This window comes from Hyperolius riggenbachi, chromosome 5 (genome assembly GCF_040937935.1).
Source record: "Hyperolius riggenbachi isolate aHypRig1 chromosome 5, aHypRig1.pri, whole genome shotgun sequence".
NCBI lineage: Eukaryota > Metazoa > Chordata > Amphibia > Anura > Hyperoliidae > Hyperolius > Hyperolius riggenbachi.
Genome location: NC_090650.1, coordinates 269413431 through 269437715, shown reverse-complemented (window position 1 = coordinate 269437715; position 24285 = coordinate 269413431). Strand labels below are relative to the sequence as shown.

Genomic DNA, 24285 nt, shown 5'->3' with positions numbered 1-24285 from the left:
GTCATTTAAAAACAGATCTTTTTCTCCCAGTGATTCTTTAAGATCTTGCATCTATCCTGCTATGGGGAAAATTCCTAAACCATGCAGCCTCAAGAGTAATGTTAATATGACTAAAAGTTTCTCATGTTGTGGTCACAACCTCTTCTGCAAATAAATCTATGTGTCGCTCTGTTCACACCTGTAATGGCACGTTGCCAGATGACAGTTCTTCCAGTGTTTCTGTCTTGAACACTTGGCAGTCTGGTCCACAGATTGTGGAGGCTTGCGCTTTGGAAGCGTTAGTTTCACAACCCAACGCGATCTTGGATTCGCAAATTTTGCATTCTGACTCCTCGGATTCGACATTGTTAGCTGAGTCTAAGGGTGAGACAGTGCTTGGGTTTTGCGAATCTGATACTGAGGGATTTTTGTTTTGTCCAGTGAATGTTTCTGTGAGTCTACCCTGTACCATGGATGAAACTATGATGTTCACTCGCACTGACATTTGTGAGTCCTTTTCTTGCTCTGAGGAAAGTACTGACTTTCCACCCTGTACTCTGGATGAGTCAATATTACCTAAAATTAAATCCCCTGCAGGGAGCCCAGAGGCTCATCTAGGTATTGCGGCTAATTTCATTTGTTTTTCTGTCATTTCGGAGTTGCAGTCTGGTTTGGCTGCTATGAAGGATTCTGCCTGCAGTGAAACTAGACTCAAGGAGTCAGTGTTGGTTTCACTAGATATTCCTGTGCATCCTGTTCTTGAAGATGAAATTTAGTCCCAGCGTATGGTAAATCCATCCCTGGGACATCTGCCCTGTCCGCAGAAGGTATTTGATGTACGGCCCTGTAACATGGATAGTTCAGAATCCTTGTCAGAAAACTTGGGAAATTATGCTTCTGAAGTCTTGTTTGATGTTCTGGAGGTCTCCGAGTTCCTCCCAAAGGGTGCAGAACTTTTAGGAGGTGCCTCCTGCCCCGCAGGGCCGTTTGAGGGTTTGTCCTCCTCAGTGGGCATTGCTGTTATGCTGACTACTGTTGCAGCTCTTGTGGAGCTTCAGTCATGCGTAGTCAATAATAAGTTTTGGTCAGATAATATTACAGTCACAGAGAATTCTAAGTCTGAGTCCAAGTCTTCTTTTGAAAGATCAATACTTGTGACCACTACTCGTGATGTTTCTCTGCCCGGTCCTGGTTTTGGTCTTGTCGTGACGGACTCTGAGGTTGGCAGTTCCTCGACGTGTCCTGAGGTTTCTCTTGTGCCAGTGTGCCCCGATGCGCTCTGTGAGCCAGGATGCCCAGGTGTGTCTCGGTTACCAGCATGCTCAGATGCTTCCTTGGTGGAGACATGTTCTGATTTTGCCTGCCTGCCTGCATGCCCAGAAGTGGTCCCTGAAAGCCCTGATCTTGATGCTTGTCCTGGTAATTCTGAATCCGGAATTGTCATAGGTTCCATAGGGGTTCTTAATAGTTCTCCATGTGAGCCTGGTGAACGTTCTGTCTATTTGGCTAGACTCCACTTCAGTCCCTCGCAGGACAGTCTACCATGCCCACTCTACCTCATTCTCCCACGGTGTCCATATGGTCCTCATCCACCTCATTCCTTCGCAGGACAGTTTCAACCTGGTCAGCCTAGTTAGTTGACAATGCCCAACAGGCAAGGTGACACCTCATTCCCCAGAGTCTCCTGAATAAGCTATCCCTCTTCTGCAGCCAGCATAACTAATCACTAACATTGGAAATCACCAAGGGCCTGCAGCTGCACCTACCCAACTTCCAATCAGCTCAATAATGTCCCTCTACTCTCTTCCCGCTACAGTACTATAGGGTTTATTAATAAGCATTGCAGCAAGCTTTGTCAATCTGTGAATACATTACCACCAGGTATTGCAGCTGACTGTAACTGAGCTTACATGTGAGATTTAACTCCCTTTATTCTGAGTTGTACCAGACACGCTCCAGCCTCACTTCCCCTTCCCCTCATAGTAGCTGGTAATAAGCCTGCATATTTAGACTCAGGTAGGGTTTGCAGCCAGCTGTCACGAATGATGCCTTTGAGTTTCTGCTGGTGGCGGCACTTGTGGACTCTCAATGTACTTCTGCTGTCCACAGCAGATATCTCTCCTCGTAGTCCACAGCAGATATCTCTCCTCGTAGTCCACAGCAGATATTTCTCCTCGTAGTCCACAGCAGATATCTCTCCTCGTAGTCCACAGCAGATATCTCTCCTCGTAGTCCACAGCAGATATCTCTCCTCGTAGTCCACAGCAGATATCTCTCCTCGTAGTCCACAGCAGATATCTCTCCTCGTACTGGGAACTCTGAAGTTCTTCGGCTCACTTGCAAATGGAACTCTGTGAACATTCTAAACTGTCACCTGACCAATTTGCAGCATATTTAAGGTGACACTGAAGTGAAAAATAAATTATGATATAATGAATTGGTTGTGTAGTACAGATAATTAATAGAGCATTAGTAGCAAAGATAATGGTCTCATATTTTTATTTTTAGTTTTTTTTATTTATAACATTGCTTCATTCTGTACTATTTGCAGTTTACACACTACATTCAGCATTCTAAATGATTTCACAGAGCAGGTTAGTGACCTTTTCAACTTTCTGCAGAAAAAAACTAAATACAGTGACAGAGAGTTGGGATAATAAGCTTCAGAAGATAGAGCTCTCTGCAACTTTGAAAGTCAGAGAGATCAGTGAAGCTCTTTTGCATAGATAACAACTGGAGTTTCTCTTCATGTACTGGAAACAATATTAGACTCATATCTCTGCTGCTAATGTTTTATTTCTTAAGATGTACTATACATACAAATCATTATATCATAACTTTATTTTCACTTCAGATTCCCTATTAAAGACAACTGTAGTGAGAGAGATGTGGAGGCTGCCATATTTATTTCCTTTTAAGCAATACCAGTTGCCTGGCTGTCCTGCGAATGCTTTGCCTCTAATACTTTTAGCCATAGACCCTGAACAAGCATGCAGCAGAACAGGTGTTACTGGTATTATTGTTAGATCTGACAAGATTAGCTGCATGCTTGTTTTGGGTGCTATTTAGAAACTACTGCAGCCAAATAGATCAGCAGGGCTGCCAGGCCACTGGTATTGTTTAAAAGGAAATAAATATGGCAGCCTCCATATACCTCTTGCTGCAGTTGTCCTTTAAGGCTGCTTCTGCCATCAATGAACTGCTAGTAGCCTTGTGATTCTGGTCATTCGGTCCTTATTCATGTGTCTTCTTTTGTGTCTAGTTCCCTGCGCTTGATAATCTGACTTTCCAATATCGACTGCCTGTCTTTCTGACTACTCTCTTCTTGCTTATGTTTGCATATATCTAATGTTCTGGTTTTGACCTTGCCTGTCTATCTGTTTGTCTGCTGTTTATACATTTCTGTACATATCTTGCATCTCTTGTATATTTTGCATTAGTCATACTGGATGGCACGGTGGTGTAGTGGTTAGTGCTCTCGCCTTACAGCGCTGGGTCCCCGGTTCAATTCTCAGCCAGGACACTATATGCAGTTTGTATGTTCTATATGGAGTTTGTATGTTCTCCCTGTGTCTGTGTTGGTTTCCTCTCACATCCCAAAAACATACAGATGAGTTAATTGGCTTCCCACTAAAATTGGCCCAAGACTATGATACATACATAGATATGTGACTATGGTAGGGATTAGATTGTGAGCCCCTCTGAGGGACACGTAAGTGACAAGACAATATACTCTGTACATTGCTGCGGAAGATGGTAGTGCTATATAAAGACTAAAATAATAATATTGCTTGAATGATGATCCTGTATATTTGCGGTGTATATATCTTCTTAGTTAGTTAGAGTGGTTATTCTGGGTTCTGTGGTGCACCATGAGTTTCTAATTGTATGATTGCATGCATATTGTTGCGTGTGTGTGTATACCTTGCACTTCTGTAAATAAACACGTTTTATTCACTTTAGTTTTTGTCCTCAGTATTTTCCAGGGCTTTGGAGTCGGTACAAAAATCCACCGACTCCTCTAATTTGCATATTACAATCTTGTTGATTGAAAGTATGTAACATGAAATGCATCTCTTAACTTCCAACGCTTAGGAATTTTAAAAGACAACTGAAGTAAGAGGGATATGGAGGCTGCCATATGTATTCCCTTTTAAACCAGTTACCAGGATATCCGGCAAATCATCTGCCTCTAATACTTTCAGTCATAAACTAAAACTAGTCCTTGCTAAGAGTACTTGTAGAAGGTATAGACAGGGACAAAGGACATCTATCAGGCCCTAGGGCTAGGCAATGTAACTGTGGGTACATGTAAGAGTGATGTGCAGGTACTCTGCAGGGGAATAAGGGGATTCTTCCTCTATTACACATTCTTCATGCACAATCTGAACATGGATCAGACCCTAGGCAATGTAACTGTGGGTACATATAAGAGTGACATGCAGGTACTCTGCAGGAGAATGAGGCGATTCTTCCTCTATTATACATTCTTCAGGTACAGTCTGAACCAGGTTTATGGGCGATAGACAACACCTCTGTGTTCAATGTGCACAATATTCTCAGTGGATTACCTGCAGCTCTGTGGGGAGCGGATATGTATAATACTACTGTGTAACAAAGTAAGCCTGAGACAGATGAAATTAAAGTTTTATACATACCTGGGACTTCCTATAGCCCCCTTCAGGCTAATCAGTCCCTCGCTGTCCTCCTCCGCCACCTGGATCTTCTGCTATGAGTCCAGGTACTTGAGCCAGTCGGGCGTAGTGCGCATGCACACACTCCACCGCCGGAGCGTACTACACCTGTGCAGCACTATTGCGCAGGTGCAGAATGCTCCTGGCTGTGTGAGCGGCACACGGTCGGACTGCGCTGACTGGCTGAATTACCGGGACTCATAGTAGAAAATCCAGGTGGCGAAGGAGGACAGCGAGGGACTGATTAGCCTGAAGGGGGCTGGAAGAAGCCCCAGGTATGTATAAAACTTTTTTCTTTTTACCCGTCTCAGGTACCCTTTAATTCGTAGTCATCAAACCAAATTTTAAGAACTTATCAAATTATTCTATTTCATGGGCAAAGAGAGTGCATAAATTTGCATAAACCAGCATCAGCGCAGAATTATTTCCATCTCATTGACCATCTCTATTAGTGACACAGCTACACATCAGGCTTTATTCTTACAGCATAGATGTTATTTAGTATATATAAGAGATTCCTGTGTACACATCATCATATACCTTACAGTCACAATCAGATGTGTATATCTGACTTTAAAAATACGGGGACTGCTTTATTGAAGCAGCGCAAGTAACTATTTTTGATTGGTTTATTTCATTTTTGTGGACTAAGCACAGCTATTACTGTATATATAAATTACTTATGACTAGTGACCTTAGCCCGTTTAAAAACGGGCTAGGTCTGTTACTGCGCATGCGCCCACACATTTCTGCCGTACCCAAAAATTTCTCCGACTCCACAGCCCTGGTATTTTCAGCATGCTGATCATGTTAGCAATGGTCTGAAATTCAAATAAGCCGCCTGGAATTTTCCCTTGTGACTGATGTGAACAGATTTGGCAGCCTTCCACAAACCCCAGCTCAGAATCAGAATTATTTTATTCATCAAGCACGACTGGGTCATGCCCAGAATTAGGTTTGGCACATACTGTATATACAGGGCTCCAGTAGCAGTAAAAACAGCAGTGTAAACAGGATACATAATTACATCGAGGGAAGATGTTCATCATACAGTTTTACCGATAACAACGAGTACGGCAACTATCGTCCGCAACCCTAAGAGAGTGGGTGTGTAAGCTGTGTATATAAATAACTACAACAAACTCCAGTTTTTATGCTCTGTCCTTTAAGCAGCGTACAATAGAAGAGACTAGACTTATTACACTGTAGTTATTTTTAACACTTTATCTTTGTCCTCCAGCAGGTCCATCTACTTATAAAGCATTGTGATGTCTCTTTTTTTCCTTGCCTTAAGGTGCGTACACACATGCGACTATAGTCGTTTGAAACGATCGTTCCCCGATCATTTCAAGCGACGATCGTTTAAAAAAAAGCAGCCAACGACCATTGAGTCTAACGACGGACGAGCTAGATTGTTAAAAACGAACGATCTAGCTTGGCGAATTTTTTCCAACGACGATCGTTTGCAAAAGTAGTACATCGTTGGAAAACGGGCGTTCATACTAGGCTTGATCGCTATTTCTCCATGGAACTTTTCATTTTTATGCACAAGCGCAATAGTTGATTTACGTGATGTAACGTTCATGCTAACGATCAGATCGTTACACACTTTTAAAAACGAACTTTACTTAGGTCGTTCTTTCGTCAATTAAAAGTTTGTTTGTCGTTCACAATGAACGATCGTTGTCGCATGTGTGTACGTAGCTTTAAGCCAAGGCCACACGAGCGATATAATGCCAAAGATAAATTCCTGCTAAACTGCTCATTTCCAGCAATCGTTCTGTTGCAAAGTCTTTCTTATAGGCACGAATAGCCAGCTGCAAATGTCTATGTTTGTAGTGACTGAAGCTGAATCACCTGGCAGTTTTACTCCCAATAGAAAAGCATTTGCAGCAGCCAGTCAGTGGCAATACGTGATTGAATGCAGTATAATGTATAATGAGCTTGATTCACTAAAGTGTGATAACTGCTATCATCACAGCAGTTATCACGTGAGCTGCCGCACGCAAAGGTTAGCACGCGAACAGTGTTACTTTGCGTGATAAGGGGAGGTATGCAACGCCATCACGTGTGCTTTTCACGTGAAAAGCGCACGTGATCGTGCACAAACCTTCGCTTATCACGCGAAGCAACGCTGTTCGCGCTCTAACCTTTGCGTGCGGCAGCTCACGTGATAACTGCTGTGGTAGCAGTTATCATACTTTAGTGAATCGAGCCCATTGTGTGCAGTGTCGGGAATATTACAACTTCACATAAACTGCGACAGGGATACAATCTGGGAACAATGATACAAAGACACAATTGTTTGACCCTTTTCCACTGCATGCATTGCAATGCGACAATAGGAATGCACTTGGCAGATGGCTCTGCTGCTGGAATAACAGAAATAGCAGAGGGCCATACATTGCTGTCGCTGCCATGTGATTTGCCTTTTATGCAAACGCAGTGCTTCCTGCATTGTTTTCGGCGGTTGCATCTTAGTTCAATGGGAGATTCAAATAAAATAAAAGCCCAACAAACACAGTGCTATACGATTTTCTTGAAATTTACATTTTATTTATTTTTTCTTTCTGATGAAACAAATTGGAAAAAGACAAGCGCAATGTCAAAAATTAAAAAAATGCATGGAACTTCACAGAAAAACGCATGTTAAAATGAATACTAGTAACCAATAGTAACTACACATTAGTATTTTGAGTAGCCAAATGAGGCATTTGTAACCATGATTTATGCAGACGCCTCATTTGTAAGAAGCAGAACGTTACTTAAAGCAGACCTAAACCCAGGACTTCCTCTCTGCTCTAAAAGATAAGCAACAGCATAATAACTTTTACAGAAAAACATTTCCTTGCTACAGCCCACAGGACTCCTCAGAGATGCTGCAGTGTAGTTAGTTCTTGGTTTGCTGGGAGCACATACATGGTTAAACTCCTGTGTTTGCATATAGCCTGTCCAAATGGGGCACTATCAGACAGAGCTGACAGCTCAAATTACAGTGGCTCATTACTAGGAGATAAGGGAGAATTAGGCAGAATGTTATCTCTAAATACAAACAGGGTGAGTTTCTTTGTCTTTTCCTTCTCTACTGTGGAAGAGTTTAGGGCTTCTTAAACTTGCAAAGTTATGTGTTAGGCCCCGTTCACACTTGCGGTTGTTTGCCAAACGGACCGGATGACCTGACCGGATCCGGACCGGATCCGGATCGGAACCGTACGGTTCTGATCCGGATCCGATCCGGATCCGGTCAGGTTGCATCAGGTGTTCATCAGGATGCGATCCGGATCCGTTTGGCAAAAGTAACGTAAAAAACAAAAAAAAAGTTGGGGTCTGGGAGGTCAGCAGAAGGGGGACCTGTGGAATCAGGCCCTCTGCTGTTTAGCACTCACCTCCACCTGCGACATGCTGCCAACATCTCCGGATCCGGATCCAGCTGTGCTGCTCCACTCCAAAATGCTTGCCCATGTGTCCCCATCCAATATCGCCGCAACAATCCGCATAGGAAGTGGGGTAGAACATCCGGATTTCTCAGCCAGTGTGTTGTGCGCTCTCCGGTTCCCATTGGTTTGTATTGGCCGGATGGTGCAGTCCGGCTCCGCCCCGGATACGGCTGCCGGAGGAGCCGGATCAAAAAATAGCGCATGTTGGAACGGAGGCCGGAGTCCGGATCCGGCCCGGATCCGGTCCGGCTCCGGTCCGGCAGAACGGACGCATGTGAACGGACGCATAGGCTTTCATTGCTATGCCGTGCGTCCGTTCCGTCCGTTCTGCAAGCGGTGCGGCTCCGGCACGGCGATTCCGGACGGCCACCGCTAATGTGAACCGGGCCTTACATGCAGCTGATACCACTGCAAATGTGCAGCATAGTAGTGTTGGGAACAACTAGACAGCTGGGCCCATATGCAATTAACCTTTTCACCTGAGTTTTCTCCTAGGAGATATTTTTTTTCATCTATTTAAAATAACCTCCCAGCAGTTTATAACTAAAAAAGTACCGAAAAGTGGGTAAAAAGGCACTATCAAAATTATTTTGAGTATTTTCTTGCTTGCTGGTTGCTAAAAGGCATTTTATTAAAAATTTAAAAAAATATCACCTAGGAGAACACTCGGGAGAAAAAGTGAATTGCACATGGGCCCTGGTATTTCACCAATAATAAGAGGATGCTAACTACATATTTAAAGTGAACCTCAAGACTAAAAATCTACTCAGCAGCAATGAAAAGGCTTTGTGTTTCTTTAATTCACAGCATCAGAACTTTGTTTTTCTTACATAAGCCTTATTTTTAGCTGCACAAAAGCTTAAGCTCCGCCCCATCAAAGAAAACTGCCCGAGCTTTTTTCCCTGATGCTGTGCAAAGCATGATGGGATTTTCTATGTTGTTATTCACGTTGCCTAGCAACTGGGAGGGGTGATCAGCACACAGGACAGTTGGAACTGTGTCTCATGCTCCCCGTCACCTCCTTTCAAACAAAAAGATGGCGGCCCTCATGAAATCAAACATTTGCCTGTACTTTTAAAACAGGGTGGGTACCTATCTATTTTAATTAACATAACTAATGTAACTTAAAGAGACTCTGTAACAAATTTTTCAGTCTTATTTCTTCTATCCTATAAGTTCCTATGCCTGTTCTAATGTGCTCTGGCTTACTGCAGCTTTTCCTAATTGCACTGTCTCTGTAATAAATGTTATCTACTTTCCTCTGTCGTGTCTGTCGGGCTAAAGCTTGAGTGTGTGGAATGTGCAGGGCTACTTGTGATTGGTAGAAGCGATACCCACCCTCTGCAGGCCCCCTGCACACTCTGTATGACTCACACACTCTGTTTATGTGAGCCTATCACAAGCTGGTTAGTTTGTTTGTAAACACTGCCTAAAACTGTTAATTACAAGCCAGGATTGCAGCAGGGAGTGGCAGAAACAGCACAGAGGGGCACAGGAGAAAATAAGGAATAGAATGGTATGCTTTTTAGTGTAAGAATATTAGAGTACAGATTCTCTTTAATGACAGTATGTTTGTTTAGGCTGAAGTTCCTCTTTAATCTCATTGACGTGCATCAGGGGATAGATGTACTGAAGAAAAATAAAGAGAAGCGCAGTGGTTAAAGAAAGCATCCTGTTTACAGAAGTCATTCCTGATTGGTACCACTTCTGAAGCTGATGCCACTGTGACTGGTCAGAGTGTACAAATTGTTCCCGTGTTTCACGCTGCCTCAGAGGAGAAAAATAACTACGCACTGCTTCCAGTACATCAAATGTTTAGGAGTCATTAGCCAGCATAGGTGCTTGTACTTTCTCCACTAAACATATTATTGGAGAAAAGTATATTACAGAGACCACTATTCCATTACTATTACTGGTCCTATCTTATTATTTCCAATGTTCCATGCAAAGCAAAAGTTTTCCCTAGAGACCAAGACAGTATATATTGCTCACAACAGAATCACAAAAGCTGGGCTTACAAAGCCAGTAACGTGGCACTGTCATTCAGCTAAATGAAATGCTGCCTACCGTAAACCAGGTTGGTTATTTGGTGACAGGAAATAGCTGGTTTTTGGGCCAGGGGAATTCAGAAGTGTCAAAGGCTGTCTGTAAAGATATAGAAACATGAGACATCCCAGGTTCATATACAAGCATGCAGAGTTTATGATCAATGGAGGAGAGAATAAAAGACTATTAATGGGGGAATGAGAAACAAATTTGAACATTTCTGTAAACAGGTCATGCAAAGAGTAATTAATGTCACTCTGGCAATGGCTATGGGTAATTAAGCCTTTTGTGGACACAGCTGAGTGGAGTAGTATTGGCAGTTTTCCTTTCACCACAGTGTGATCATGTGATCAATTACCACAGGACAGATACCAGAGTCCCACAATACAACATAAAGGGCAGAGTTGTATCTGAGGCCGGTTTCACATCGCAACCAGCGTTTTCAGTGTGGTGCGATTAGAGTATCGCACCACAAAAAACAGGCTTCGTAATCACCTGCGCTAATTAGCTTTAATGTAATTCTTGACTCCAAAACACACCAGAAATGATGCTCTCTACTGCTCACTTCCTGTGGTGGAAATACATATTGCAAGAACATTTTTAAAGGAATTGAAAAAATAATTGGCGTCTGCACATGCGAATTGCAACGCTAGTTAAAAAAATCAGCATCACCATTGACTTACATGACTTTGGTCAATGTGCGTCACAGCAGATGCTGTCCAATAACGCGCTGCTGACCTAGTGTCAAATCATTATGAAGTGTCCAATAGACTTTCATTTCTTTACTGTCTGCCTGCATTAAAATTGAGTAACACAACACAATGAAAACGCGCCAGTGTGAAGAGGGCCTGAAGTTTAATCCTCATAGTGTTTTATTTAGTCACCATATAAACAACTCGGGGTATTTGAAAGGTTGGCCAGTAGTAGTAGTCAAGTCTTTGATATGCCACGTTCACATGGGAGAGAGTCAGAGATGAAATGATAATATAAACATGAGACATTTTGCGTTTTCATGCAACATAAGACCAAAGTGCTGCAATGCCCTGAGAATGACATTATAAACTGCATAGTGAGCAATGCTCTGGAGCTGAGAAAACATCATGGGCAAGTCTATAATGGTGCAGCCTCAATGAATGGCGTGTAAAGCTTGTATTCTGAGGAGAGATGGTAATGCCCATTATGTCCACTGTGTGTCACATAACCTCAATTTACTTGTACAATAGTGTTGCTAGGATACCGGTGTTGTGAAAGTCTTTTGATGTGGAACAGGCTTTATATGCATCTTTTTTTTTTCCTTAAATAGAAACTCCGACCAAAAATTGAACTTTATCCCAATCAGTAGCTGATACCCCCTTTTACATGAGAAATCTATTCCTTTTCACGAACAGACCATCAGGGGGCGCTGTATGACTGATATTGTGGTGAAACCCCTCCCACAAGAAACCCCTCCCACAAGAAAAGTACGTACTTTTTTTGGCAGTTTCCGGTCTGTGAACCTTGTTGCATTGTGGAAAATAGCTGTTACAGCTGTTTCCAAAAACCATGCAGCATCTACATCACCTGCAAACACTAAAATGTTCACTGGAGTTCCTCTTTAAGGTAATAAAAGGTGGATTTTATTTCAACTATTTCCACTAAAGCATTTATGACATTGAAACGATTGTGCCCAACATGATGGTCATCCCTTTATGACTCACTTTTTGCCTTCTGCTTTCTGTTCTTAAATATTCTGAAGGCAACATAAGAGGGACATCTACTAAGAGGAATGTCACGGATAAGGCTGAACAACTGAAGAAAAACTGGGATAACTGATCAACTTATTTAATTAGCAGGAATCCAGTGCAAAATATCAAAAAACATTAATTCTAAATATGAAGCCCAGCAGTGGAAGAAAATAGATCAGTCCATGACTGACAACAGTGAGTGCTACCGCTGCCCTTTACAGCAAACAGAAACCATTCTGGGAATTGGGAATTTCTGCAGCTTCTGAAAATAAAGCTAAAAAAATGTAGATATTCCAGTGATAATCTATGAGAAGATGAAAGGTTGGAAGATCCAGAAAGCTGATTAAAAACTACGGTTTGAATATCATCATTGTATAGTAAGGCAGCTTTCACATTTAAACCTGCAATTTCTGGCCCAGTTTTCCCGCATTGTAAGCAACATCACAGAAAAGCAACACAAGTTATAGATTTTCAGCTGAGACAATCATGAACAATTGCTTTGGCTAAAGGGTAATTGAATATGTGTTTGGTGTGTATACTGTATGTTACGTTCAGAACCCCGAAGTCGGGCCGCTCTGGGATCTGGCCAGCCAATACTGAAGTGGCCAGCTGGTGCAGCCAGAACAAGAACAACTGTCTCCTCCTGGACTTTGGCCAGCCACAACGCAACATGACCAGACCTGGCCAGCCAAGTCCCAAAGCTACAGTTTTCTATCTCTTAGGCTGCCTTCCTGAGCACAGCAGACCTGTCAGTCCGAAGAAGCTGTTTGCTGTCGCCTCGCAAGATCCTTCTGCCTCCCCCAGAGCGTAGTGCTGCCTTCCTGTGATATTTCCATCTCTTCCTAAAGAAGCTGTGCCTGTGGAGCTGCCCGGGCATGGTAACCTGCATCTGTTCAGAGCTGATGGGTTGCACTTGTGCACACTTGAGCTCGGTATCTGGGCCTGCTAGCCGACATTGCTACTGCATAATGCATAACACAGAAAGGCACTAAGCTGCAACTGGCAGCTGAGCATGGCAGGGGAAAGGGAGGAAAGGCAGCATAAACGCTGCAGTGTCAGAACTTGGCTGGCCAGGTCTGGTCATGCTGCATTCTGGGTGGCCTACATCCAAAAGGAGGCAGTTCTTCTTGTTCTGGCTGCATCAGCTTCAGGTATTGGCGGGTCAGAACCTGAAGTGGCCAACTTTGGGATCTGCCGTAACATGTGCACTAATCTGCATTAAGCAGATGATGAGTAGAGTGTAATGAATTGCATGTAATGTATTGCATTTTGCTCTACTCATCGTGCGGTAAGACTTTACGCACATTATTCTGCTAATCCCAGTTTAGTGCATACACCCCTATATAGCCTAAAGGGAACCTGAACCGAGAAAAAATATTTAAAATAAACACGAGGTAACTTCAAATGAACATTACATAGTTAAGTTACCTTGCCATCAGTTCCTCTCAGAAGCTCACCATTTTCTTTTGACAATGATCCCTTCCAGTTCTGACATTTTGTCAGAACTGAAATTGCTGTCAGTTATTTATCAATTGCTGTCAGTTCTGGCTGAGAGGACAACTGATGTGCCATGTATCCCTATGGCCCAAGTAGGCAATGTTACAGTTTAACAGTGTGCTGACCAGAAAGCTGTTATGGGGTATTGCCATTTTCAAAATGGAGGACGGAGAATTCCCTTGATCACAGTGGACAAACAGGACGCAAGAGAAGAGAAAGAGATTGAGGAGTAGACTACACGGGAGGTACGTATGACGTGTTTATGTTTATTTTAACTTTTCATTTTTAGTTAAGGTTTTCTTGAAGTTTGCTACAGCAAATAAATCAGTTCAATCACTGGTTGTTGACAATGCTATCATGCCTTCAGCTTTCCCAAATGTGTGTACAGTATTGTCATTATTTCTGAATCAACCAATTACAGTGGCATCTGCAGAAAGATCTTTCTCTAACATTGAAATTCATTAAAACTTAATTGAGAAACGTCATGTCTAAAGAGAGGTCAGTAGGCCGTGCTAGACTGAGCCTTCAAAACGACCCAGAGAAGTAAATATGGATGGTCTGCAAAATCCTTAGCTAGACAGTGCAACATTTACATAAAGTTGTATAATTTTATTTGTGATGAAACAGTTTATTATTTCTCCTTCCTTGCTGCAGTTTCTGTGTTGGATATTGCATACCAATCAGGTTGATTGGAAAGGTGCTCATGCACTTCTCAATTGACCATTTTATTAGAACAGAGGAGAATTGTTTATGTTCCATTCTGCTCGATTTGATTGGGCAAGATGGAAAATTATGGTTGGTTGTAAAGGAAGTGGCTACTGTTCACATGATTTTGATTGACACAGAATCAATTTTTGGTTTCACAGCATAGAGAAAAATCACCATTCAGCTCGAATAGTGAAGCAGATTTGCATAGGATCTTGCTTGCGGTGTGTGGTTCACTAGTCAATTGTCTGTCGATTGACCACACTGTTGTTGAACATTTAATGTAAATTGCTTAATCGCTAAGTGGAAAATCAAATAATGTATGGGGCACCTTAACAAACTTTTTGATCTTTTCTTTAAAAAAATGAGAGATTAATCAGGACTATTTGTTTAATTTTTTTTTAAAAATGTGTCTGCTGCAGTATAAATCCAAGTAGCACCCTGCTGCTGTGACACATGTGTTAAATTGGAGGCATGGAGTCTCCCTTCTTCATATCACTACAGTACTATAGCTTGACAAAGACCATGAAAAACAGGCAAATCTGGTTTGTGTGCAGAGCAGGTCTTGTCTCTGTAAACTGCAGATAAATGTTCTTTCTGAATAAAGTTTTCCAAGTTTGAATCATCTCATTTGCACTATTTTGAATAGAGCAGCTACCAGCAATGCCAACTTTTTCCTCCACTCTTTGATGCATCCTAAATACAGCCCTGCCTGGCAAACTACGTTCGCCAATCAAAAGGAGCTGGCACATCCATGGTAAATCTTTGTTGGTTTCATATAAAACATATAGCCAATGTTTCGGAGCCGTGCAGGGCTCCTTTGTCAAGGCACAATTTGCTCAAGGGCAAAGATCTGTCTACCGCTGTAATCAAGCTGCAGTAGGGTTAATGGGAGAAGACTCCTCTAGACACTCGCTTGCAGCGATGGCAGCTGCTGCCACCCGCTGAATACACATCGCTGCAAGCGAGTGTCTAGAGCAGTCTTCTCCCATTAACTCTACTGGAGCTTGATTACAGCGGCAGACAGATCTTTGCCTTTGAGCAAATTGTGCCTTGACAAAGGGGCCCTGTACCGCTCCGAAACATTGGCTATATGTTTTATATGGAACCAATAAAGATTCCCTTTGGATGTGTCAGCTCCTTTTGATTGAACATTGTAGAGAGGGTGTCATCCCTCTTTTTCCAGCTGAGGCACTCCCCTTAGAGACAATCCTGTAGTGTGTGCGAGACAACACAATTACTGAGAAATCACCGATCACGATCGCTATTACATTCACACTATGCGTTTTCACAGCAATTTTCACAGGGATTTTGCTTTTCTAAACAGGGATTTTGCTTTTCTATAATTATATCACAATTACTATCGCTATAAATATGCTATATGCAGTGAAAATCGCTCTAGTGTGAAAACAATCATAGAATGCCATTGTCAAAATGCTTTTAAAACTGCAGCGATCAGAAGATGCTTAAAAAGCGCTTATGGTGTGAAAAAGCCCCGAGCGTGGTGACGTGGTGTGCAGAATTTGCACGGGCCACTTTGAGTTCTTGTTCAGAACAGCCTTGATATTTCCATTTCCTATCAGCTGTTGGCTACAGATTGGATTGCAGTTCCCAATGCTCACGCACTCCTTGCATCTTCTAACTGCCATTTTATTGTTTGCAATAATTTTAAAAATGTAACTACCTTAGGTCTTGTGGGTTTATGGGAGCTCAGTACTAGCAGAAATAGAATCAGTGCCATGGTCCTTTAGCTTTGCCAGTTACAACTGTCAGAGTAGATAAGAATGCCTTTCTTTGCCTATGGTAAAATGCTGCCTCAGCAAAGTGAAAGGTATGGGCTACTGCTGAGAAAGTCTGCAGTAATGCAGTAGAGAGAGGGATTTATTGTAGCCTGAAGATAGGTTAGGACCCCAACTACACCTGAAGTTCTGATGACATGATTACACACAGGAAGTATTTATCCTTTGGAAAGATATGTAGTATAGACAGCTGATGACAACACTGACAATCTAAATGGACACTGGCAGCAGCTTTACGAAATACTGCTTCTAATTCTTTATTTTACTGACAGTGTGACAATAACATTCCATTTGGAAACAGGCATGGCCATTTGGGAAGCACGCTATTATAGGTTACCGTAAGGCAATCTACAATGTTCAAGGTAAAGAAGAATGTCAGAAGTCTTAGCTTACCTTTCCAGCCTTTGCATGGTCATGGCAAATGTTTTGTTCAACTCCTCTATTACTCTACATCCAGGGGGTATCAATGGATGGATGGGCACTGAGCTGGATCCAGTTGATAGGTGCTGGCTGCCATACTGAAGCTGGTGCTGATGGACAGCTAGCTGGGATGGCAGGATGGTGTGATGATGCTGGGAACTTTTTTGATTAGAGTAGGAGTGAGAGTAATCAGCTCCTCCTAATGGCATGCATATCATAACTTTCTTTGGAGGTAGTGGAGGAGACATCTTTCCCGGCATACAAGGCAGTTTCACAGGTGCTCCAGAGTCTAGAAAAAATAAATCACCTGTTTATATTAAACTGTAAGCAGATAAATGATTTATTACAATGTGTGGTAACAAAGGATTAGTGATCTGTGATTACAGATTAGAAATATGGAATACAGAATTGCAAAATCTGTTTTTAAGATAAAAGTGGAGCTTTTGCCTCATTCCTGGCTTCACTAATGAGTCACTGATCTAGAAAAACATGTGGAAGAGGCATTCTGACTTCCGCTGACATGTGCTTGTTATAAGTGACTGACTCACTGGGAAGTAAAGGTAGAATATGAATGATAACCCCGGAGTATAAGCCTTACAGTAATAATTAGATGTTTATGTTTGAAGTCGGCATACTGAATTCGGAACACCTGCATACTCCTGATTAGGGCTGTTCAGCAGTGAGCAAGCGGGCAGGGTCAGGAGGAATTCACTGACTTGCTTCCTTCTTCTAAACCGGAAGGAGGTAGTACTGAAGTCACATGAAACACAAGTAAATAAACCCCTTCTGACCCCGTTTGCTTGTTCAGTGCCAATGGCCAGCACAGGCTGGATACATGTGCTTGCCGGTTGCTTGAACTGGCGTTAAGTAGTATAACACCCCCCCCCCCCACACACACACACACACACACACACACACCTCCTTCTCTACTACCTTCCACAAAAATGTGTGGTGCCCATCCTTGGTCCCCATCTCTTTAGTTCTGCCACCTGGCAGCAGACTCTATACAGTATGTTGTATGGTGGTCAATCTATACACAACTGGCTATGTGTACAGATGTGGTCGCAGAGAGTGGAATACAGATATCCTCTACCATAGCTTGCATGATTGCAGACCTGAATAAATTAGTGATCTGGCCACGCTATACTTTGCACGGAGGTTGAAAATTAGTTGATATATCCCACAGCCACACATTGGGGAGCATTTTACAAAGAGAAATTTCTATCTCAAAACACAGGCAACAAGTAATCAGCCACAGCAGTGTTATTGCTCAGATTTGTCAGAAGGCCATCTCCTCTTTCCCACTCTCCCATTCATAGGGCAGCTCAGGCTGATTGTTCATAATTATCACAGCTTGCCAGAGGACTGTTAGCTGAAATGATAATGTACCATCGATTTGGCCAGATAAGATACTGTGTTTGTCTGTATGGGCTGTACAGAAAACCAGGGAAGCTGGTATACAACCACTAATTTCAAGCATGAGAAACAGTAACTTCCAGCAGTTTTATTTTATTTTGAATTCTCATAAAAATTCAACGCTAACATTTATATAACACTTTCTCTCCTTGTTGGAGCTGCAGCCATTTAGGCCACCCTAATGGGTTAGGGAGTCTTGCCTAAAGACACCTTACTGGTTAGATACTAGTTCTAGTTAGATTCTGAATTTCTTTCACAAAGGTTGTACCCTTAATCGGTACTCTATTCTTTCACTTTACATTATTTATCATAGTGGTCTTAACTTGTATCTGGAGATAGAGAGAGACAGGGCTATTTTCAGCCTTTTCCCAGTGTTACATAATCATTGATTTCCCTGGTACTGTGCTATACTTTTCTGTAAATGTTTTGACGAATACATTTATTGCAAAGGTAACTATAATGATTTTTGTAAATAACCATATCTTCTGTATAAAGTACACCGGTAGTTATCTTTATTATTAAGCTAGCATTTTGGTACATTACTTTTTTTCACCCATCTGGTCACATGAAAAATGTATTTGAGGTAAAAGTTACAAAGAGAACTAAGAATATGTCCTTAGATAATACACAATAGTTCCCCTATAACAACACAGACAGTATTTGAAAAAAATAGACATTCAATGAACCAAAACACACAGTGTGGGGGAAAGGCTAGAACCTCTGTCAGTTATTTTTGTTTTCTGGGATTTAGTTTAATGAATATTCCTTTACTTTCTGTGCTAGTTACGGGACTACTGAAAATGGAAGTGTGGCATAATCTCTTCTCCAATAGATCCTGACACCGTAAAGAAAAAAAATGTACTGTAAGACAGTTTTAAAATGTTTGTAAGTATGTTTTTTCCCTATGTGTCCCTGTAGAGAGACTTTCAATTTCCCATTTAACTGACATCCTAGCTTCCTCTGCTTGGTATGACCTCTGGTGACTCTGTCCCCTCCACCTTCTCTTACCCTAACCTCACTCCCAGCCTTACAACTAAACCGGTGATTTTCACACAGGTGACATTACTTTAGACCAAAGGCAGGTAGGGCAACTATACAGTGAATAAGGAAATGCTAGACTAGACTATAGTTCCGCCTTCTGTATCTGTTACCAGTAATGACCTCAGGCTCATCCTCTCCACACCACACAATTAATTGTGATGCATTGTTTCTCTAGAGGCAGGAAAACGAATACATGCATTACTTGATGTTCCTGCTCCATCGTCCATTTGTTATGATCATTTTATAGCATTGGAAGAGAATCGATTATATTCCATTCTGCTCGATTGATGGAAATTGGCCAATATCTGATTGAATCGACCAAATAACAGTCGATCATAAAGGAATCAGCTGTTGTTCACATGTTTTTGATCGACACAGAATCGATTTTGAGACACAACATTGAAGATTGATGCACAACATCGTTCAGCTGGATTAGTGATGGAGAATTGCATAAGATCTTGCTTGCAGTGTGTGGACCACTAGTCAATCAACTTTCAACTTGCCACACCGTTATCGGTCACCCAATAAAGTTGATCACTTGGAGGAAAATCAAGTAATGTATGGACACTTTAAGTGTACATGGACAACATCTGTGCCTGACTGAGTGGAAGTGCAAATTCAGTTCTTAATGGCATTTAAAGGAATACTGAGGTGACATATGACATAATGAGCCAAACATGTGTATGTATGGTGCCAAGCGCACAAATACGGTAACTATGCCTTGTTCCTTTTTTTGTTTCTCTGCCAGAAAGAGTTAAACTCCATGAAAGCAAGTGACCGTTTCTGTCCAGTCGGGACCTGGACGGAGTATAGTGTAACCCTCACTGGTAAGGAATTACAACCATAAAACACTCTGATGGCAGAAAATAGCTCCTGAGAGCAGAGAAACAAAAGGGTCCATAGTTCATAGATTTTAGCTTTGGGATACTTAATGAATCTGTCATTGGGCACAGACAATGAAACCGTAAAAACTTAAATACTAGATTTAAATGTAAAACAAAACTGTGAGATGTATATAAAAAATATTTTTTAGGAGAGGGAGCATAGATACAATTGTTCATCTCATCATCTTATTTCCACCTCGGTATTCCTTTATGAATGCCTTTAAAAATGGTCTGGATTACTTTAGATTTAAAAAGACGATACAACTTTACAAACAACAGAAGTCTTTAGATAAATATGAGCAGACAGAAACAGACAGGGTTCATGGTACATGTTGCTCTGCCTTGATATCAAACAGAATAACTAAAAATGTTCATTTTGGATAGACAAGAGAATGAAACAGACAACTACATTGTATATTTAGGGTGTAGCACATATCAGACCTCCTGTTTTTACCATGTAGTTTTCAATGCATTGAACTTTAGCATATGTTGTGTTAAAGGGTCAATTCACCCTGATATTTCTGTTCTCAAGATTCCAATTGCAAGATGACTGCTTATGTTCCCATGATGGCACAACTGTTGGTGTAGTTACAGGGGGGGGGGGGGGGTATATCATGACATACCACAAGGAAAAAGGGAATGCATCTGAAGGAGCAGAAGAAGTGTGAAAAGAGCTGGGGATGGTATTTATAGTGGGAGGTCTTAGGAGGAAGAGGCATGTAAAGTTCTCTCTCTTACCTGCTATATGATTGGCAATTCTGGAAATAGGTTTAGGAGGCAAGGCGGGGGGCTGCTTGAGGAGAGTTAGCGGTTTCACAGGGGAGTCCTCATGGTCTACAGGGAAAACAGCAGATTTTTTGGGGGGTAGTAGCAGGGTTGGCTTGTACGATTGATCCTGGGAGAGGGATCCTGGCTCAGGCGAGAGATCTTCAGACACTGGAGAACATAAATCACATCACACACATGACACAGTTACATGTGATGTACCAACAAACGTGTAGAAGCCACAGCATGGACAGCAATGTGTTAGTTCACAGATTTCACAATTAAACAATCAGCAGACACAAGTCAGACATAGCCTTTGTTAACGTACAACAACGTTTAGGAATACTGTAAATAGCAGTTAGAGAAAAATGATATCCACTATAGTCCTTTCTTGTGCCATATTGTCCTCTGCAGGCCAGGAAGATCAGGGCTATCCACCCTTCCTATGAGTGTGTAATGCCATACTTCTGGTAACCCCCGTGGAGGTCTTTGTTATAAACATCACAGGAACAAATATGACATGCAGCAAATATTACTGGGTTAAAAACACCTGAATCTGATTGAAATGATTATCGTTCCATTTGTCAACTACAAAGGATGAGCACTTTCTTTCACTGTACCATTGCCTAAGATAAAGAGCTGCAGATCCCTATGGGTCAGTGCTACAAAGGAATGTGGGATGTATGCCACATTACCTGCAAATAACAAAAAATGGAAAAATTGTCAGCTTTTAAAGTATGTGCTAGCTTGGAACAAAAATAAAATGCTGCCTTAGCAAACCCATGCTTAAAGAGACTCCGTAACAAAAATTGCATCCTGTTTTTTATCATCCTACAAGTTCCAAAAGCTATTCTAATCTGTTCTGCCTTACTGCAGCACTTTCTACTATCACAGTCTCTGTAATAAATCAATGTATCTTTCCCCTGTCAGACTTGTCGGCCTGTGTCTGGAAGGCTGCCAAGTTCTTCAGTGTTGTGATTCTGCTATGAACTCCCCCTTCCAGGCCCCTCTATGCACACTGCCTATGTATTATTTAGATTAGGGCAGCTTCTCTCTTCTCTCTTATCTTTTACAAGCTGGATAAATCGTCCTCTGAGCTGGCTGGGCTTTCACATACTGAGGAATTACAGACAAGGGCAAAGCTGTTTGCAGGAAGAAACGAGCAGCCTGAAACTTCAGTGCATGAGAGATGCAGGGGGAAAGAAACACACAATGATCTCTTGAGATTCATAAGGAAGGGTGTATACAGCCTGCTTGTGTATGAATGTATTTTCTATGTGTGGACATACTGTACATCAACCTACTTCCTGTTTTGGTGGCCATTTTGTTTGTTTATAAACAAACGTTTTGAAACTGTTTTTAACCACTTTTAATGCGGCGGGGGGGCGGCGAAATTGTGACAGAGGGTAATAGGAGATGTCCCCTAACGCACTGGTATGTTTACTTTTGTGCGATTTTAACAATACAGATTCTCTTTAAGATGATACTGGAAAAATAAAAGCAACCCCTTATTTTATCTGAATACTATTTGGAAAGTTATACAAATACTGGGGGTCAAGTCAATTACAGGAGATAAGGAACTTGCTGCATTGAAGTTCCTCACCACCCTGCATCTCATATAAATCACCTGCTATTTCAATTGTATATTTAACTCTCCTGCTCTGGCATGTTAAATCAATCCAACTGAGCTTTATAGTGTTGAGTACTGGACAATTTGTATTGCTTCAATGGAGCTGTCTTCAGCACCACACAACACTTATTGCCTCAGTGGTTCTTATTTTTTTTACCTACCAAGCTTTTTTAACTCCTTGTCATGCCGCTCACTACTGCCAGAACAGCTGAGCTGTACAACATAGGGCTGCTCTGCCTGAACAATACCAGCCTTTATGATTCATGACAAGCAGAGACTGTATATGGGGAGAGCAGAAATCTTTTCTCCTCTTGCAAAGCTCCCGTGACCCAAAACATGGGGCTAATTCTCACCTTGTGCTTTTGGAGGTGGAGGTTCTTGCTCGCTCTGCAGGCGCAGCTAGTCTTTTTTTTCCAGGCCTCATAGAAGGGCATTGCACTACATGTAAGCAATGCAGCTCCAATTTTTTATTTATTTTTTGTGGATAAGCACAGCACAGGAAAGGCCCTGGCCCAAAGCAAGTATAGCAAGCCATTATATCACTGACACTTTCTATGTAAAATTAATTATGAAGGTTTTGTTTAAGTTTGGTTTTGAGTTAGGTAAGGAATTAGGGTTAAATAATTTTATGCTGCTGTTTAAATTAAACGAATACATAACCTAAAATACTAGACAACATTCAAATCTACTTCTCAGCTCCTGACCTCTTAATTCTATCTAATGCGCCTGACATTGTATCTGCAGTTTAGTTGTTTATGTCCTCCTGCTTCTTCATACCTCATAAACATTATGAATAAAAATACTTTATTAGTGCCCCACTCAGCCATGTTTCTGAATCTCTAATCTGACCTACCATTCAAATTCCGCACTAACCCATTTATCATCTCCTTTCATTCACATCTAAAAAATATTAAAACATATATTCCTTTCTCCCCCAAGATGCCACTAAAATGGAGATGCATTCTTTGTCCATGTCATGTTTACTGTACCACCCTCCTCTGTAGCCTGCATACTCATGATTGGCACCTCTCCAACCTCTAATGGACACAAAGGTTTACTTTACTCACCTCTCCTCACACTGCTCTGATGCTTCTCCTCTCTGGCAATCCCTCCACTGGCTGCCATTACCCCAGCAACTCACATTCAAACTATCATCTTAAAAACCTAACATGTACCCTTGAAACAAGCATAAAATGTATTATAATCACTATCAAGTATGCACATCTGCCTCCGCCTAAACAGCTACACTTTCAGTCGTCTCCTTTGTTAGTTTGTCACCTTACCATGTGTTTTCAAGCACTAGTTGTAAGCCCACAATTTGCTGTAATGGTTCTACTAAAGCATGTACTTTCTTTGTTGGCTAATATCTTATCTATTATATATACGGTATATATATTTGCATTAATTATGTATGTGTCTATATACAGTACCTATATTGTTGGTTGTTCCTATTGGATAGACATGAACTATATTGCTATTCGCAACGGTATTGTGCACTTACTGTATTGCGCACTACTGAAGCTCATGGCATTCTTATGTAGAAATAAATGCAGTAATTAAAATAAATAATAATTATACGACAGAGAATATCAGTATTTTTACTGCCAGCATTTGGAGCTGTCCCTGGTTACTAATAGCAAAGTTTGCTTCATGCCCCTCTTAGCCAGCTGTAGATATTGTAAAGCTAAATGCCTGTTTCCTCTACATGCAGATTGGATGCAGAATGGATGCAGAAAAACTGACTCCAATAAATGCCTATGGGAAAATCTGCATCAGAAAAATCGCGTTTAGTAGAAACAGGCCCATAGGCATTCATTGGAGTCAGTTTTTCTGCATCCATTCTGCATCTAATCTGCGTGTAGTGGAAAAAGGCCCTTACGCTTTTCAAACTATCAAAAGCAGGAAATAAAACAGAAGGAATAAATGGTGTAGCTGTATGTTAAATAGAACCTCCCTCCCCCACCTATTTAATTGCCAATATACACTCTGAAAAAGTGCAATCATACGCAGCCATCTCAACAATAAATGATTAGTATCATTGTCTTAAAGGACTTCCGAGGCCAAAACTAAGAAAATTACACTGTACCTTTTTCTTAGCCAGATCCACGGAGGACGCCCTGCGCATCCTCCGCTCCGTTCTGCCGTCAGTGTCGGCCTATTCGTTCCCCCAGGGCAAGCCCCGACCCCACCGAACGGGTCGCATCGATGCCACCCCTAAGATGGCCGCCACCTTGATCCGCGGCTGCGC

General features: G+C 41.7%; 1 protein-coding gene across 9 annotated transcripts in view; it reads right to left on the bottom strand.

Moving 5' to 3' along the window:
* PHACTR1 (phosphatase and actin regulator 1) overlaps positions 1–24285 on the bottom strand; it is a 455927-nt gene that overhangs the window by 28557 nt on the left and 403085 nt on the right. For 6 of the 9 annotated variants that reach the window (XM_068236906.1, XM_068236908.1, XM_068236911.1 and 3 more), the window contains 3 exons: positions 20381–20578; positions 16275–16590; positions 10178–10255 (listed from right to left, as the gene is read on the bottom strand). In XM_068236906.1, the coding sequence (XP_068093007.1) occupies positions 10178–10255; positions 16275–16590; positions 20381–20578 (592 nt within the window). The remainder of the gene's footprint in view (positions 1–10177; positions 10256–16274; positions 16591–20380; positions 20579–24285) is intronic. The other 3 variants (XM_068236907.1, XM_068236915.1, XM_068236910.1) reach the window with 2 other exon arrangements.